This window comes from Berghia stephanieae, chromosome 12 (assembly GCF_034508935.2).
Source record: "Berghia stephanieae isolate SIO BIC M18660-M18661 chromosome 12, UCSD_Bste_1.3, whole genome shotgun sequence".
Taxonomy (NCBI): Eukaryota; Metazoa; Mollusca; class Gastropoda; order Nudibranchia; family Aeolidiidae; genus Berghia; species Berghia stephanieae.
The window spans coordinates 27,326,344-27,343,516 of NC_088371.1; the positions used below are offsets into that span (position 1 = coordinate 27,326,344).

The 17,173-nt window shown below is 36.0% G+C and overlaps 1 protein-coding gene across 3 annotated transcripts in view; it reads left to right on the plus strand.

Moving 5' to 3' along the window:
- LOC144958147 (cubilin-like) overlaps nt 1-17,173 on the plus strand; it is a 232,482-nt gene that overhangs the window by 143,526 nt on the left and 71,783 nt on the right. For all 3 annotated transcript variants that reach the window (XM_078889900.1, XM_078889901.1, XM_078889902.1), the window contains 6 exons: nt 145-332; nt 2,887-3,131; nt 4,844-4,975; nt 5,874-6,055; nt 10,908-11,261; nt 14,391-14,572. In XM_078889900.1, the coding sequence (XP_078746026.1) occupies nt 145-332; nt 2,887-3,131; nt 4,844-4,975; nt 5,874-6,055; nt 10,908-11,261; nt 14,391-14,572 (1,283 nt within the window). The remainder of the gene's footprint in view (nt 1-144; nt 333-2,886; nt 3,132-4,843; nt 4,976-5,873; nt 6,056-10,907; nt 11,262-14,390; nt 14,573-17,173) is intronic.

A 17,173-nucleotide genomic window follows, 5' to 3' on the forward strand; every position in this document is an offset into this window, starting at 1 on the left:
TAGACAACAGGAACATTCTTGAGAATTTATGGTCACTGCTCTATTCTTGTGCCCCAGAAAACAAATTTTAATAAACACACACACAAAATAAACAAAACAAACATTGATTCTCACACTTACTTTCTTCTTTACTTTCTTCCACAGCCTGTGGTGGATCATATCAGACTGCCACTGGGGCTACAATTTCCAGTCCCAACTATCCCAACAACTATCCGTCTGATACCAACTGTACTTGGCATGTAATGGTCCGGCCTGGGAAGACCATTGGCCTTAATTTCAATTCACAATTCCACATAGCTGACAGTGGAACTTGTGAAAATGACTATCTACAGGTCGGTAAATGCAATCCATCATGTCAAAACTGTATTATGTTGGAGTGAGCTAGAGTCTTTAAAAAACATGAGCTTTATAAAGCACAATATCCACTAAACATGCACAAAGCGCTTTACAAAGGGTCCTTGACTGACAGCTACATGCAACATTTAGAACAGGACATAATGCCTGTTGGGCAATATTACAATTTTTTCCGACAGGGACAACACTGTCAATGGCCAGGTACTCATTTTACACCCGAGTATGGTAAGATAGTGGGAGTAAAGAGCCTTATCCAAGGACTCAATTATGCACAGAGCGAGGCTCAAACCCATGACCATCCAATCCTAAAGCGAATGTCATACCACAAGACCACATAGCCACACAAGAAATTAAATTTAATGTATAAATGGTTAGAATTGCAAAATCTGACACTCCAATAGCTAAATAGACTACATTCATTGATGTTAATGGGGTGGATTGAGTCAAATTGAATTTCCACAATTAAGATTAAAGTTTAGCTGTTTTTGTTTTTTTTACCATGACAAACTTTTATATTTTTTATCTGTATCCAATAGCTCAGAAACTTGAATTGGTCACACTTTAAGATGAAGATTATCAGTGTCCCCTCGATCACCCCTAGCCGTAATTGGTATCTGGATCTGTTTGATATAACAAAAATCACTTTTCAAATCCATGCTAGGCAATGCTATGTAAATTCACTGAACAACGTATATTTTTACTGAACAACATATATTAGACTTTGGTTAAACATATTGAAGAGAAGTAACATTTTTTAATTCTTCTTGTTTTGGACAATAGTTCAAAGAAAAAATAAAATTGATTAGAAATGAATTAGAAACTGTTTGTTTTTGGGTGACGGTCTTTCACCATTTGTTGAAGTCAGCAAGAGTGAAGTTAAAGACTCGGCTGCTTCAAAAAGCTATGAATTAGATCCAATTAAAACTGATATTTTAAATGTATGCATAAACAAATGAAAACCATCCATCACTCTAATCATGAATAAATCACTCAAACTGGGTGTCTTGCCTGATATCTACAAAATTGCATATGTTAAACCTTTATTGTCAAAAACTAATCTTGACAAAGAAAATCTAAAAACCTTTCGTCCTGTCTCTAACCTCCCCTTCTTTTCAAACATTCTTGAAAAGCTAAAAGAACTTCTAGCTCAGCTTAAAATAAATTTCTGGAAGAAATCTTTCAATCTGCCTTCAGAGAAAACCACTCAACTGAGACTGCTCTTGTCCGGGTTTTAAATGATCTTCAAATCATCGATAAGGGTACCTGCACACTTCTTAACCTTCTTGATTTATCAGCAGCTTTCGACACTATCGATCACGACTTACTGTTAAAATGTTTAGAAATAACTTTCAACATTTCTGGTACAGCACTCAGTTGGTTTAAATGTTATTTATTAGGTAGACAACAAATTGTAGTTGTAAATAGTTTGAATTCTGATCAAATTTTTATTGGATCTGTGCTCCTCATTCTCTACATACATCCACTTTCAAATGTTCAGGGGCTTTGGCCTGTCCTACCACTACTATGCTGATGACACATAATTGTTTTGATCTGAATCAAAAACTTACAAAATGTCATAAGTACATGTGAAAAATATGGATTGGGTGTAAGGAATTGGATGGTTAGGAACAGGCTAAGGCTGAATGAAGATGATGTATGTAGAGAACAGAAGATTTTGGAACGAGACAAAATTGAAAGTAGGTGATGTGTCAATAGATATTGTTGACAATGTAAAAATTCTTGGAGCAGTCTTAGATTCAGAACTGTCGATGGACCACCAAATTAAAACAATGATCCGGTCATTAATATATCAGTTGAAAAAAATTGGATCTTTTGGACAGTTCCTTCTGAGGATGTTACCAAGAAACTTGTCGTTTCTCTCTTATTTTTAAAGCTGGAGTACTGTAGTGCTCTGTTGTTTGGTGTTTTGGAAAATAATGCTGCCAGATTGTTCTTTCAAAGGCAGAGGTGTGGCCAAAAAAATTCACTGGCTATCTGTTGGAAAAGGTTCAAATTCAAAGCATGTGTTTCAGTTTATCGCTGTCTGGAAAACATTGCTCCTTTCTACCTTAAAGAATTCCTAAAAAAATATTCCACAACCTGATCTTTGCATTCCTCCAATGACACCACCCTCATTCGTACAAAGGCGGAAACAAGGTCCGTTTCTCATTTTTGTCTGTCTTTGTGGAACACCATTCCACAGAACATTCGGGAGTCCAAATCATTTTCTGTGTTCAAGAAATCCTTAAAAACATTTCTTTTTTGATTTCATGTATTTTCTTTGATATTTTTTTATGTTGATGAAAAGTGCCAAGAGCCTCATGGTTGAGCCTACCGTGCACTCTGTAAGAGTCTATTATTATTATTATTATTATTATTATTATTATTATTATTATTATTATTATTATTATTATTATTATTATTATTATTATTATTAAAAACTAAAAGTTACACCCTGACATAAAACTGTTTTGAGATTATGGGTCACAAGATTGAAATAGAATTACCATGTCTTCAATTTGTTTTCTCCAGCTACTCAATGGATTTGGTGCTGATGCCCCTCCGTTGTATCGAAACACAAGTAGCCCTACCAATACAAATGGCCGCTATTGTGGAAACACCGCCCCATCTTCACCATTAGAGACAAGTAGTAACTTTTTGGATGTGGCCTTTATCTCAGATAGCAGTGGAGTTGCACAAGGTTTTTCCTTCAACTTCTCAGAGAAGTCTGTAGCCTGTGGGGGACACATCCGATTGAGCCGAGAGAATCCTTCAGGGTAACTACTTTTTTGTTTTGTCTTTAAATTCACTTTTTTAACACACTGTAACAACAAAAAGCTATTAAATGCACAAACCCAGTGGAAGTCATTATATAATCCTATATCTCTAGTGTCAAACTCAATTCTTCCTCTCACCACCTTGTAGCATGCATGAATTCTTAGTTGCTTGACACTATGGACTAGTGTAAAAAAGTATTGAGCAAAAATGACATGCATAAAAAAAAGGAACAAAATACAGTTTGCGCCATCCCAAAACAAACAAAAGAATCTCCTATGTCTATTTTTTTCCAAAGCTTATTGCTATTTTTCAAGATTTTGATTTTGATTTATCAATGTAATAGGTTTGGGAGTAAATAAGATCAAATTTTGAAATATCAAGGTGAAGCTGTTTCCATGGAGGAAACAGTGTAAGGCAGCTTGCAATACCTTTGTCACATTACTGTAGAACACCCTTGTTTCAATGGGAAACTAACTTAATGCGACCTTAAGTTGTTTATTTTTAAACCTGTTGTTAGGCTATCTTGTGTTAACAACCCTTCTCAGTTTTCTAATGAGCATTACTCACCATGATATATAAACCCATGGCAGGCCGCAAATCATCACTTGCTATTCTTGATCGCACAATTCAGGGTTGGTTGTGTGAGAAACGTTTGGGGCCGGAAAATAGCAAGGCATAGTGCAGGTTACCGTACTGTGTAAGTCTGCAAACGGGTGACCGAAAAACAGTCATAGCATAGAGTAGAAGGCTGATCTATGCAATGTCAGTCCAATATAAAAGAGATCATTAAAATCATAGAACAGAAAAGGTCGATCTGCTCCTATACGTTTGGGTCCCAATAAAGTATGACACAGAGAAGGCCAAAACTGTGTTATAAAATATTCAATGCTGGCTGGTTGTATTGCTCTGTTCAGTGCCAAAGTAAAAAGAGACGTATGTTGTAATATCACATCTCTATAAAAGAACGTGATACTATTTGGGTGCCTTGAAACTTGTTTGGTCAGATCTCTAACCAGACACAAAAGGATAGTGATATGTGTTATGTGTGAATACATTTGAGAAGCATGGTTGTTCTTAATATTTGCTGGGTTGTGATTGATCAATAGTGAAGAAGTACCCCTACGACACATCTTCACATGAAGCCAGACCAATGCCGCTACAAGAAAAGGAGAAGCAAAACCTGAGACAAGATTTGTTTGTGTGTATTGTATAGTCTTTACGTGTTACTAGCTTCAATTTATTGTCAAACCTTTTTTTTTTATTTTGACCATTTCTTATTTTGAAATAAAGTTAGAATTTGATTAATATTTAATTAAATCAGCAGACTTGTTTAATAATTTAAAGCTATACTTGTGTTGGGACCTTTTGTAATATTATTAGTCTGATTGTGGTTGGAAATATCTTTCTATCTTAATGTCATAAAACTAGTGGCAGCCTTTGTCCAGAGTGTAGAAAAAATTGGTCTTCAATTGATGACTCTTAGTGTCTTAGAAAATTGTAGTTTGTCTCTCTTTCATGAGTTACTTTAAACCTTTTTGTTTTATGTTGTTCTTGAAGTGCTTTTAAGAGAATTTTTTAAAAATTCTCCACAGGACATAAAAAAGACTATTTAAATATTTTTTTAAAACACCAACAAACAGCCCACCTGCCCTGTGCTATATTAAATCGTATAAACATTTGTTTATGTATAATTTAAATTTGATTACTACAGGCTGATCATGTCTCCCAACTACCCTGGGCTTTACCCACATCATGTGGACTGTGTCTGGATCATCATAACACCCAACATGCAGAGAGCTCAATTAGATTTTGTGGGAGAATTTCACATTGAAATCCATGGCAAGTAAGTAAGGTTTATGTAGGTGTAATCAAGTTCATTTTAGATTTTTATTAAATTATTTTTTAGATTAAATATAATAAGTATTATCATGTTAATACTTCATTAAAAAAAAAATTGTAATTACCTCAGAGAGGTCATGTCTTGCCCCTTACGATATGTTCAACTTGGAACCCCTTTGAGCTCATTTTAGTAGATATTGCGCAATATAAAAACCCAATTAAAAAAATTTACTGGTTGTACATATTTGAGTGCCCCCTCATGGTAGGATCCAATGTTGATGTCTAGTTGGGACTTTAGATGGTTTCAAACTAGACAAATGGATGGATTGCTCATGGCTCTACTTCCGTTCCCTGTTAGAACTAACTCCTTTTGTCTTCCTTTCTCTTGTATACTTTAAAAGGATAACAGATTCGACTTATAAACATCAAAGAGAAATGAAGACATCCTCTTTTTTATTGGTGCTGAAGTGACATAAATGTGTGAGAAGCGTTGTGAAACCTGTAAAGACAAACAAACAAATGATGTTTGTGGTTTCCTCTTTATCAACAGACTGAACACCATTCTTCTTTGTCAATAAACTGGAACTGAAATTCTACCTTATTATTGTTTTTCACTATATTTTTAGGACACACTGCTGAATGAAATTTAACGTTTTATCTTTATTCACAATACTCATTTGCTTCACTTTTCTGCCAACTGTCCATACTTTATCTCCTCCATCCATGATCTTGTTGGCCGGCAGCCTCTGTCTCTTTTTCCATTCATCTTTCCTTCAAGAATGTCTTATGTTATTGAGTTATTGTCTTTGTGCCCAAAATATTTCAATATTCTTGTCCTAATTGTTCATAATAGATTTTGTCTTATGTGTAAAATGGTGCAAACTTCCTTATTTTCTCAATAGTTGTATTTGGGACTATATTGAGGTTCGTGATGGTGGGACAGCCTTCTCCCGACCGATTGGGGGCCGTATATGTGGTAATGTTCTACCTTCTTCTGTGTTGTCCACTGGGTCTGTGATGTATGTCAGGTTCCTCTCTGATTCCAGCTCCACCGGAAAGGGATTTAAGGCACGCGTGTCAATTGGTTTGTATTATATTTTCATCTTTTGTAGCTCACAGAGAAATATAGCTTGACTTTTAGTTGTAGGGTACATTGCTCTCACCGACAGTGGGTCACAAGGTCATTCTACCTGGCGAGCAGGGGTCAACAAGCTACTGCCAGTACCGTCACAATTCCATTAAAATGACCAAATGTAATAATTTGCTATTCATTTGCGTTAAAATCTTTAACTATTATTATGTACTATATTCTTTGATATTTTATTTTCATGCACATATGATTTCTGTTTCAATGGGACAAAAACCCACCCCCTCTAAATTCACACTTAATACAGGGATAGTACTGAACTTTTCACCCTATAAAAATGTTCAGGGTGATTTTTCTGAGACTCATGCCATATGGTTTTGATTAACGACTTATCAGGTCAAATTCCCCAACAACCAAAAGAACAATACGTCTATTCACAGTGCTGCCAACTGTTATCATTCTACAATCTGAGAAAGTCATCAAGCAAACGTCATGGTACTTTAAGCTGTTGGTAACAACACAAATAATACGATGCATGTAATGTTATAGCCACAGTTCTGTCAAACTCTGAAAAAAAACCCAGCCATTTTAACAATTTTGGCCAGAAAACTTATCCTTCAAATATTGATCAACTAAAATGACCCTCATCTTGTCAAAAACTCTCAAACCTGGGACTTCCTTTCAGGTTTAAGTTTGAGAGTTTTAGATAAGATGAAGTCTCAGTTTTAGAGTTTTTGACAAGATGAGGGTCATATTATTCACAGCGTACACAACGACAACAGTTTAGTTGAGACGGTATCCCGTTCCTGACACCTGCTGACCCGGTCACGGTGAGCGGTCAATCACCGAGAGGAATTTACCTAACGAGGATTGCCATTTCACTCAATTGAACAATGTTTTGTTTTATTGTCTGTTAGACACCCATATTGAATGAGTTGAAATATCACTACTTGGTATAAAAGTTTATATTTTCTACTTTTACTGTGTGTTTTTTATTTTTTCATAGTATTACTAGATTTCTCAATATAAGTTATCAATGGACGGTAACAAATTACACAAAAAATATAGCGGGTGCAACATTTCAAAAATTAGAGAAAAAAAAAACGTTGCTATGGATTTGTCTGAATTTTATGTATTATAAAGACAAGATGTAAATACTTCTCCTCACAAAAAACGTATTTTTCCTCAACAAAAATATATCCGCTACGAGCATTCAAACTCGTCAGTGTAGTTTGGGGCTGGTCTTTAACTGCATTGCGTTGATGACAAATCGCATTTTATTCATGTCATTGATAATGCCGGATGCTCTTTTTTTCCAATTTTGCTGTTGTTTGGTGACAGGTCTCTGTGCCTTGTTCTCCAAGAAGTCTAAGTCTAAACTTATATTGAGTGATGTGTGGTATGCAGTGGTACTCAAGGAGGTGTTGTTTTGGGATTATTTTGTCTGGAAAATATTTTCTGTATGTATCCGTAAAATGTTTTATTGCACTTTGAATATATTGGATTGTGTCTGCTTTTATTGATTTTGTGTGTCAAATAAAGTTGTGCACATGACTATAGGCCTTGTTTATATTGTCGAAAATTAATCCAATACTGCATGCGTCGTCAATGATGAGTGGATCGTGGGTGCAGTTCTTTGTTTGTTGGATAATTGTAAGTGAAGACTTTTTCTTGTATTTGTGGCAGTGGTTGCCAATGAATGATCTGCTGTGGTAAGCCTGTTGTGTAATGCGGTATTCTGTCCAATTCAGAGGCAATAGGACCATCCTGAGGGTCAGTGGCTCGTGCATGAGATTTGAAAGTCTCTCCTGCGTTTTGGAGTTTGTTGTTATATTCTACTCTGTCGATATCAAACATGCAAGTGCAACCCGTTTCAAGGTTGATTTATTTATTATTAGAGTCTTGGCAATGAGAAAATACAAAGAAGCTAATTAGTCGTGTGTTCAATGTGCTTTATAATGTGTACTTTTTACACATAAATTATGAGTGTGTTCCTTGCTTGTCCAATGCCGTGTCAATCCCATAGACTAAAAGAATGTCATTAGAATAATTTGAACATTTAAATGGTTTCTTGCGGGCACGTTTCTATTTCTGTGTTAAACAAATCATACCATGACATGTCCTACATAATGAATTCACTGCTTGGTAATGACTTGCAATTGTGTGGTCCATGCTGTAAGAGAACATTCAAAATTGACTGAGCGATGTAAGCAATGATATAGTGAATTAATGAATAAAATGAGTTTTAAAACACTCTGTATTACTTCTCATATCCATGCATACATAACAGCGTACATAAAATTTGGAAAAAGAAAAACCAAATACTTCACCCAATTTGGTGAAAGAAAGGGGGGGGGGGGGGGCAGGAAAATTCTAACAAGCAGTTGAGCTAATGTCATTTAAAATTAAACATTAGCAAGATAATTCAAATTATGCAATAAAAAATCAAATTAACTCATCATTGAAAAAAAATTTAAAAAATAAAAATATAATTAACAATAAAACCGCAGCGAAATATTACGTTTCAAGAACAAGGCTAAAGAGGTAATATCATTATTACCTGACCTATCGCGGAAAAATAATCGTTACAAAATAATGAAAACTGAAGAGTAAATGAAACTTACCTCATTTCGTAGTAAAACGTGTGCCTTGTGAATCACACCAAAAAAAAATTGAAGTTTATAGCAACGTTTTTTTAGAATCCTGAGGTAATTACAAGTAATTTTATTTAAATGTTATAGAAAAATAGGTGAATTTGAATCACGGCTTGTGGAATAAGTACTGGAGATATTGAAATAAAAATTGGACCGATGGAAAGAGGAGGTCTGCGAAAATTCTTTGCATTTTAAGTGGAATTGCATCGTCACGAAGATCGTGAGGTTAATTGGTACGGAAATCATCCATTGGTATCACCCAATGCACGTCAAATCTACGTTCTGGGAATTGATATCGGCTGACCGCTGTTGACCCCGGTTACCTGTTGGGTGAGGTTACGTCGGCGCTCGGAACAGCGGGAAACTAAACGGTCAGATTTATAGTGCAGTTTAGACGCCGTGTATTCGATTGATGTTTGAAGAATGAGTTTTCTGGCCAAATTTTAACTTTTTTCCCCAGAGCACTGAAGAGATGTGAGATCCATTTATATATTTCTATCTGTATTCACACAACCAATGGCCAGTACAGTGTTATAATAATAATGATAGTATAGTGGAATGCTAATACAGGGACTATAGTATTATTATATTTATCACGTGTGGCCAACTTTCATGACCAGCCCAGTTTATATGGATATTTTTCACACTTTGATTTTAGCCAGTTTTTGTCTAAATGAGAGGATATCTTTAATGTGGCGGAGTGGGGTGAACTGGGGATAGCGACATTTTGGTTGACGGTTCAATTAATTCTATTATCAGTGGTAGATGATGCTGGCGGTGGTGATGGCAACAAAGTAAGTGATGCTGGTAGTTAGGGATAGAATGTAGTAGTGGTGCTGCTGAAAATTATGGTGATGATATCGATGGGGCTAATGCTTGTGGTAATAACTGCAGCCGTATTCAGAAAAAAAAATCAACACATTTAATTTTTAAAATTTTAGCCAGAAAGCTCATCCTTTAGATATCGATCAATTAAAATGACCCTGTTCAATCCAACTCCTGGTTTGAGAGTTTTTGGTGATGAGAACAAGTTTTCTGGCCAAATCTGTTGTTTTTTAAAAGTAAGACATTGTGATCGTGTTGCTGATGATTGGAACAGTGGTAGTGGTGATGGTGACGACAGTAGTAGTAGTGATTCAGGCATGGGGATGGGGGTGGTGATATTGATGATACTAGTTGTACTGGAGACACGGGGGATAGTGGTGTTGGTGGTGGTGGTCACCGTAAAGGCGACAGTGGGCATCAACAATACAGTGAGGCTAAATGATCAGGAACACCACATTGTGAATTTAAAGTATATTAGAACTAATGTATGTCCTTCAATCTTTGTTTCATAATGAATGATGTCAATGACTCTCTACTATATTAGAACAACTATATTCATGGCATCACCATTTAAAACCTATAATAATCGCCGTCTTCAAACTTACTCATAATGAGGTTTATTAACTTTAGTAAATCATACCATCATACCACGAATTTTAAGCAAATCAGCGATGTTGAACATTTCACAGTAATTGAATTTTAAAAATTACGTATGCCATTCACTGGTACTCAATCGATCCATTCTATGAAATTAAACTATGTGTTATAATTATCGCATGACCTGGCAATTTTAACAGTTAATAGAGCTGTGGTTGGAGTTTACAATTTTTAAAATTCTATATCTGTGGGTTTATTAGATGACATGTAACAGTGGAGAGAAAATGAGGGAAAATAACAATGATAGGTGACTTATTACGTTTGTTTGACAGCAGTGACTTCAAATTCGCTGACCCCTGGTCTGGCACTGTGCGGCGTGATGAATCACGCAGGTAGCATGAAAAACTGAAAGGAAATATGTGGTAAAACGAACAGCTGTGAGCTATGGTTAGATTCTAATTTGACCGTATATCAAATATGTGACCAATCATCTCAAAAAGGTGACCTGTGACCTTGTTGCTGGAAATTAAATTTTAAGCTTAATTTATAAAATTTGAGTTAAAATAGATGCATTCCTTAGATTATTTTAAAAAAAATTTTATTATTGTTGTTGATGTTGTTATTTTATCATCATTATCATTACCATTTTTCTTCTTCTTCTTCTTCTTCTTCTTCTTCTTCTTCTTCTTCTTCTTCTTCTTCTTCTTCTTCTTCTTCTTCTTCTTCTTCTTCTTCTAACCAAATCAACTAGCAGAATACTAATTTGTTTTCAGCCACATGCGGTGGTCGAATCACAGCCAGATCAGGTGAGGTGACCAGTCCAAACTACCCCAATAATTATGGAATAAACCTGGATTGTGAATGGATAATCAGAGTTCCTGTTGGACATAGCATCAGTATCGACATATTATCTTTCAGTCTACAAGATTCCATTAATTGTACGGCTGACTATGTTGAGATCAGAGAGACAAATGCTACAGGTTACTCCTATGGGAGATCATGTAGTTATAGACTTCAATATCCTAGTCCTCTTGTTACGGCAGACAATCAAGCTTATATTAAATTCCACTCCGACGGGACTAGAACAGCGAGAGGATTTATGCTAAGATTCAATGCTAGTTTAGAAGGTAAGATGATAAATATTTCAATCTCACTTTTTAATCTGTGTATCTTTAGGTAAAAAAGGAAGAAAGGAGGAAGGAAAAAAGGAAATTTGGAAGAAGAGGAAACAAACTATTGAGATATATGTTGTTGTTAGTGGTTGTAGAAGGATTTTGAGCTTGATATGCTTCATGTATTTTGTTTTGTTCATTTTGAAGCTGTAATACTAAATTTTGGTAAAATACTTTATATAGTGCACTATCACTATCAATCAACCGTAAACATTGATAGAAATAGTACAGTGGTCTCTGTTTATAAGCACAATCTTCGGGAATCAAGCAGAGCGTGCTTATGGCTGGATCAGGCCTTAAGCAGATTCAGATTATTTTTTTGCCAAGTCAATCTACAATTCTCGTATTACAATAAAAATCTATTTTTCTTTTTGGTTTTCAAATGTATACATAATGGTATGCACTAAGTTGCAAGTTTGCCATTGGTAAAAAAAAAAGGTCGTTTTTATTCTTTTTATTAGCTTTGTTCCTTTTGATTTCCTTTTTCATAAGGATATACAAACACTTTCTTTTCAGCCACAATATGCAACAGCATTACGTAGTAGGTGTGGGACAAGGGGTAAAAGAGCTTGTGATTGCTGCTTGTTTGACTTTTGAATGAATGCATTTGTTGTTTATGTTATCCTCTTTTTTTATGAACTAGTTCAAACTCAGTTATCTGGATGGGGTTCCTGACCTCCCATAGAGGGCAGAGGGGTACATACTGTGTCTTCTATCCCCTTATATCTGTTTTTCAACATGCTCTGCCTTTGTCTTGGAATGAGATTACTTGGTTTTGTCCTGGCCCTGGCCGGAGTCCTGGGAGGGAAACAGTCAAATGCATAGTTATTTTTTTGGGAGATGATATTTTTTTCCCTGTAAATCATCTCTCTGTTTTGTATATTATACTTCTTATTTTGAATGTATAATGTAAGCATTTTAGTGTATTCCTCCTTGTTGTATTTTGTGCTTGTGTACGGATGAGACTTATAGGTGATCTCAAACTTAGTACATTGGTGGTGTGCTCTTGGAATCTACATCTGATCCCTATTTGTTCCCAGTTCCCCTATGTCTTACTTTTTCTTGGGTGCTTTAATTGTAATTCTAGAACTTTTACTATCCCATTTTCTTCCTTTTGACTGGCGCTGATATAACCTAAATGTGTTGCAAGTGCCGTAAAACCCATAAAAACAAAAACAAACTCAGTTCTCAGCCATTAAGTTGAAGATAAAGTCTGGTGGTTTTAATTGCTTGTTTAACATCTTAGGTTGTTGGTGCAGAGCAAGAATGTAGAACAAAATAGACTTATCAACAGATGTACGCATGAAATCAAGAACCTCACTCACCGTTTCCTTCTGGAAAGGGATGAAAAACCCCTCTGCAGAAGCTGTAACTGTGACTTCACAGTTCAACATATTTTGTTAGAATGCATACAGTTAGAACAGATAAGGTCACAACATTATGAAACCAGGGACTTGAAGTCTCTGTTCCAGTCAGACGATCCGCTTACAATTTTAAAGTATCTGCAGGAATGTGAATTCCTGCAGAAATTGTAAACATTTTAAAATAAACAAACATGTAACTATTATGATTTTATAAAATTTTATTACAACAGTATTAACATGATTGAGCAACTATGGCCCCTCAAAGCCGATAAAAATTGATAAAAGCCAGAAACGGGCACTTAAATTACCTAAATCGTGTCGAAGGCACCTTTAAACACCTAAAAACAAAACAAACAAATCAAAAACGTTACGAACACAGATTACAGGGTGAAATCCTTGTATTTATACCTCTTATTGTATGCGCACTACCTCTGTAAGCAAACTGTCTTAATTGATGATTAATTATGGTTACATCCGGTGACAGTCCGACCCCTTACCCCGCTTCCAGCCCTGTGTCAATGGACAACATGCCCTTCCATAACTCGGCCTTCCCCTGTACCATTTCAGTGAGATACCAACTCTGCCGATTGTTGTTTCTTGCGATTTTATGATGGGTGTTCATTGTTTGTTTCATCACTGAGCTGTTTATTGTTTTGTGCATTAGAAGTAGTGATTAAATAGGTATTAACCATACACTAATTTATTCATTTCCATTTATTTTTGTAATTTTAAGTAATGGCCAGAAAATTGAGCATGCTTATAAATGATGTCCTTTTTGGTGGCCATGCTTATAAAGGGGTAAATATGTATAGTAAAAATCCAGTTTCATGCCTCAAGTAATTTTATAGCCGGATTATTCTTATAGCTGGAGCGCTTATAAACAGAGACCACTGTATTAAAACCTTTATATTGTCATATACGGTCTTTGATAATTTTTCCTATACTTAAAAAAATGGTTCATTCTCTCCACTAACCTATCTTATAATTACTCTGATGATCTATTTCAAAATCACTGAAACAATCTGAAAATTTAATTTTCCTCATTGAGATAAAGAAGAATGCTGTTATCCTATGTTTTCAAATGAACAAATAGGTCTCTTAATTAACTATGGCATCGAGTATTTTACCACTCATTCCATTTTATATGGTATGTTTTTCTCTACCCATTTGACTGTCTTGGGGAACAACAAATGATTTAAATCTTAAATCCTACATTTAAAGTATTGCTGTTGGCTAGGGATGCCTTGTAAAGCACTTTGAGTATGTTTAGTGGATATAGCATTATTTAAATTCTCAAATTTTTGTAATTTTTAATGAGAGCACAGGCAATGATGCAATGATTTATTTGCTTTTGATGCATTGATTACCATTATACATTTTGTTATCTGAGAATCACTCCAATGACCTGGGGGAAGGGGGGGGGGGGGTTCCCTATAGATCAGATGTCAGTTTGAAGAATACTTGTTCCACATGCAACAAGACTGAGATCTGTCCAGACTGAAGTAGAGATTTTTACTGACCTCCCTGTCTAGCCAGCAGTGATTGGGTAGCTAGGTCTGTTAGATCTGATGGACAGTACTTTATGATAGAGTAACATCCTATCCAAAGGATAGTAAGCAATTGCTATTGTCCATTTCATGAAATAGAAACCAGATATACTCCGGCTCCATGGGTCTGATGGCTCTGAAAAATTAATTTTACTCTAACAATCTGTCTGTAGAATGTGGCGGTGACTTGACAACTCCAAGTGGAATTATCACATCACCAAACTACCCCCAAGTCTATGCTCATCGCAGACTTTGCACCTGGCGCATTTTTGCACCAGAGGGTCGCCGTGTGACCTTGAACATCATCGACTTTGACCTTGAGGATCACAGAATGTGTATGTTTGACTCTCTACTGGTGAGATTTTAATTTCAGTCCAATAATTTGATAATGACTTTGAAAATCGCATAAATCTTATATAGGTACCATCATATTTAATGTTTTAGATGGTTTAAAACAAGAATAAACAAGAGTCGGTAAATGAGTGTTTTTTGATGGAACAGCCAGAATAACCGTCTTAATTTCTCCGGTTGCTAATCAAAGAGAAGTGATTAAATTTAGCCACAGCTAGACTCATGGCAGCCACGTTGTTGCTTTGGCAAAAGGATTGTTATTGCCATTGCTATCTAGTTGCACGTTTTGAAGACTTTTCCATTGTAGATGTAATTATGTCATTAAAAAAATAATTGCTTAGGAATCCTCTTTGCTAGCAGGTTATGAAAAGACACATGACGTTTCACCCCAATGTGTTAGAAAATGAAGCTTTCCCATTCCGTCTTTGTGGGAAAAAGGCACTCAGAATGATTATAATTTGGAGATTCGGTTATTGGACAAAAAAAAAATTAAACAACAAAAAACAAAACCTAACAGATTTCGAAGTGCCACTTTGTTGGGTCTTTTTTAATTTTGTTGGGGGGGGGGGGTTAATAAAATTATTTTTAAAAAATCTCTTATGCTTTCACGAAAGGTAAGGCATAAATACAATAAGAGTTACTAGAAGCAAGTAAAGAGATGAATGTGTTTTTTTCTATTTTAGTTTTGATGAAGTTTTTAGTATACTTGCCTCTCAAGCAAAGGAGTCAATAAAAAATGATTAGATGGTTAGGTCTTTAAGATGCGGTGGAAATTACTTTATTTCAAACTAGCATCCTATATAAAGGGTAACAAACAATTTTACTGTCCATTCAATGACAAAAAAAACAAACCAGGATAAAGTCACTGGGCATAGCCATAAGGCTCTAAACGACTTTTTGTGTGTGTGTGTGTTGGGGGGGGGGGGGGGGTTAGGGGCTTGAGGCCACTCTAAGAGGGAAGCACTCAAATGCCAAGGAATATATATCTATCCCTATGATAACATACAGAGAGACGATTTACAATGGAAAAATCATACTCCATATTAGGAACAACAAATTTTATTGTACCTTCTCGTTAAGGATCCCAGAGAGGGTCAAGGCTAAACCAAGCAATATAATTCCCAGACAAGTCCATAAAGCAGCATGGAAGTGAAAACAGACATAGAGAATGTAAAGACAGGATGACTTAGGATGATATGAGTTTCTTAAGAGGTTGATTTATTATCTTATGCTGCTGGTTCGAACATTGTGCTTATCATTTATAATTTCATGTTGGATTTTGAGAAAGAAATATTGAGATCTGTATGGTTGGCGCTGAAGAAACCAATGGTCTGGTTGTATTTCAGCGGCGTCCTCATTGGGCGCGGGCCCATGTCAGTCAGGCCTTGAAATCGTTTAGGTGTGGTGCCATGATGACCAGTTCATCCAGCCCATTCCACTCCGAGATAGTTCTAATGAAGAAAGAATTTCTGTAGTTTTGTGTTCTTGCCCCCTACTGTTTCACTACAGCTTTCTACTACTACTATTACTACTATTACTATTACTACTACTACTACTACTACTACTACTACTACTACTACTACTACTACTACTATTACTACTACTACTACTACTACTACTACTACTACACTAATATGTCTTTTATCTTCCATTATTTTCTGGAAGGTTCTGTTCCCTGACGCTGACCTTTTCTTATCAATTAGATCACCCCCTTGGGACACCCTATCCTCTGCCCACGCCACGCTAACATTTCATTCATACTGCAACCACCATTGAGTACAGACGATACAAGTTATTTTTCATTATATTTTATTTGTTTTCCACGTTTATTCGTGTAATGTTGTGCTGACAAAGTGTTTGTACCCGAAACGTCCATTGTCTGTTTTGTTCCCATACGAAGCCTTTCCATTTTCACTCTTTCGTAAGTATTTTACGATCACCGGCTTCAGGCAGCCCTTACCATTTTCTACTGTTCTTGTCTGTGGGATTTTGAAGCAGTTCGAATTGTTTGTGGCGTATATCTCAATGGGGTTTTATGTGGTTGGCAAAAGTGAGTGCTCGGATTTTTCTTTTGTTTGGTCGTGGCGTGAAAAAGGAGTCTGCCTTTATTGATGGTATTTGATCTGTTATAATCTTGAACATGGATGACAGACGTGTTTCTTTTCTTCTTTGTTGGAGGCTGATGAGGTTTCTTTCTTCTAACATTTTTGTCATGCATCCTGGGGTTCTGCTCTTATAGTTCCCAGTTATGAACCGGGCGCCTTGTCTCTAGACTCTCTCAAGTTTTTGAATATCCTCTTTCAGGTAGGGGTCTCAAGCAACTGCTCCGTATTCCAATTGTGATCTCACAAGTGCGAGGTAGGCGTTTTGTTTGCATGACGTTGGGGTGTGGCTAAGATTTCGGCGAAGAAACGCGAGGGTGCAGCTTACCTTTTGGGTTATTTTGTTAATGTGTTTCCCCCATTTCAAGTCCTTTGAGAAGGTGATGCCGAGGTATGGGTTATCGTCGACTTGTTTCAGGACGGTGTTGTTTAACTTGTAGGTCTCATTGTACTGTTTAGCTGTGCTGAGGATGTAGCATTTGTTTGAGTTAAATTTCATTCCC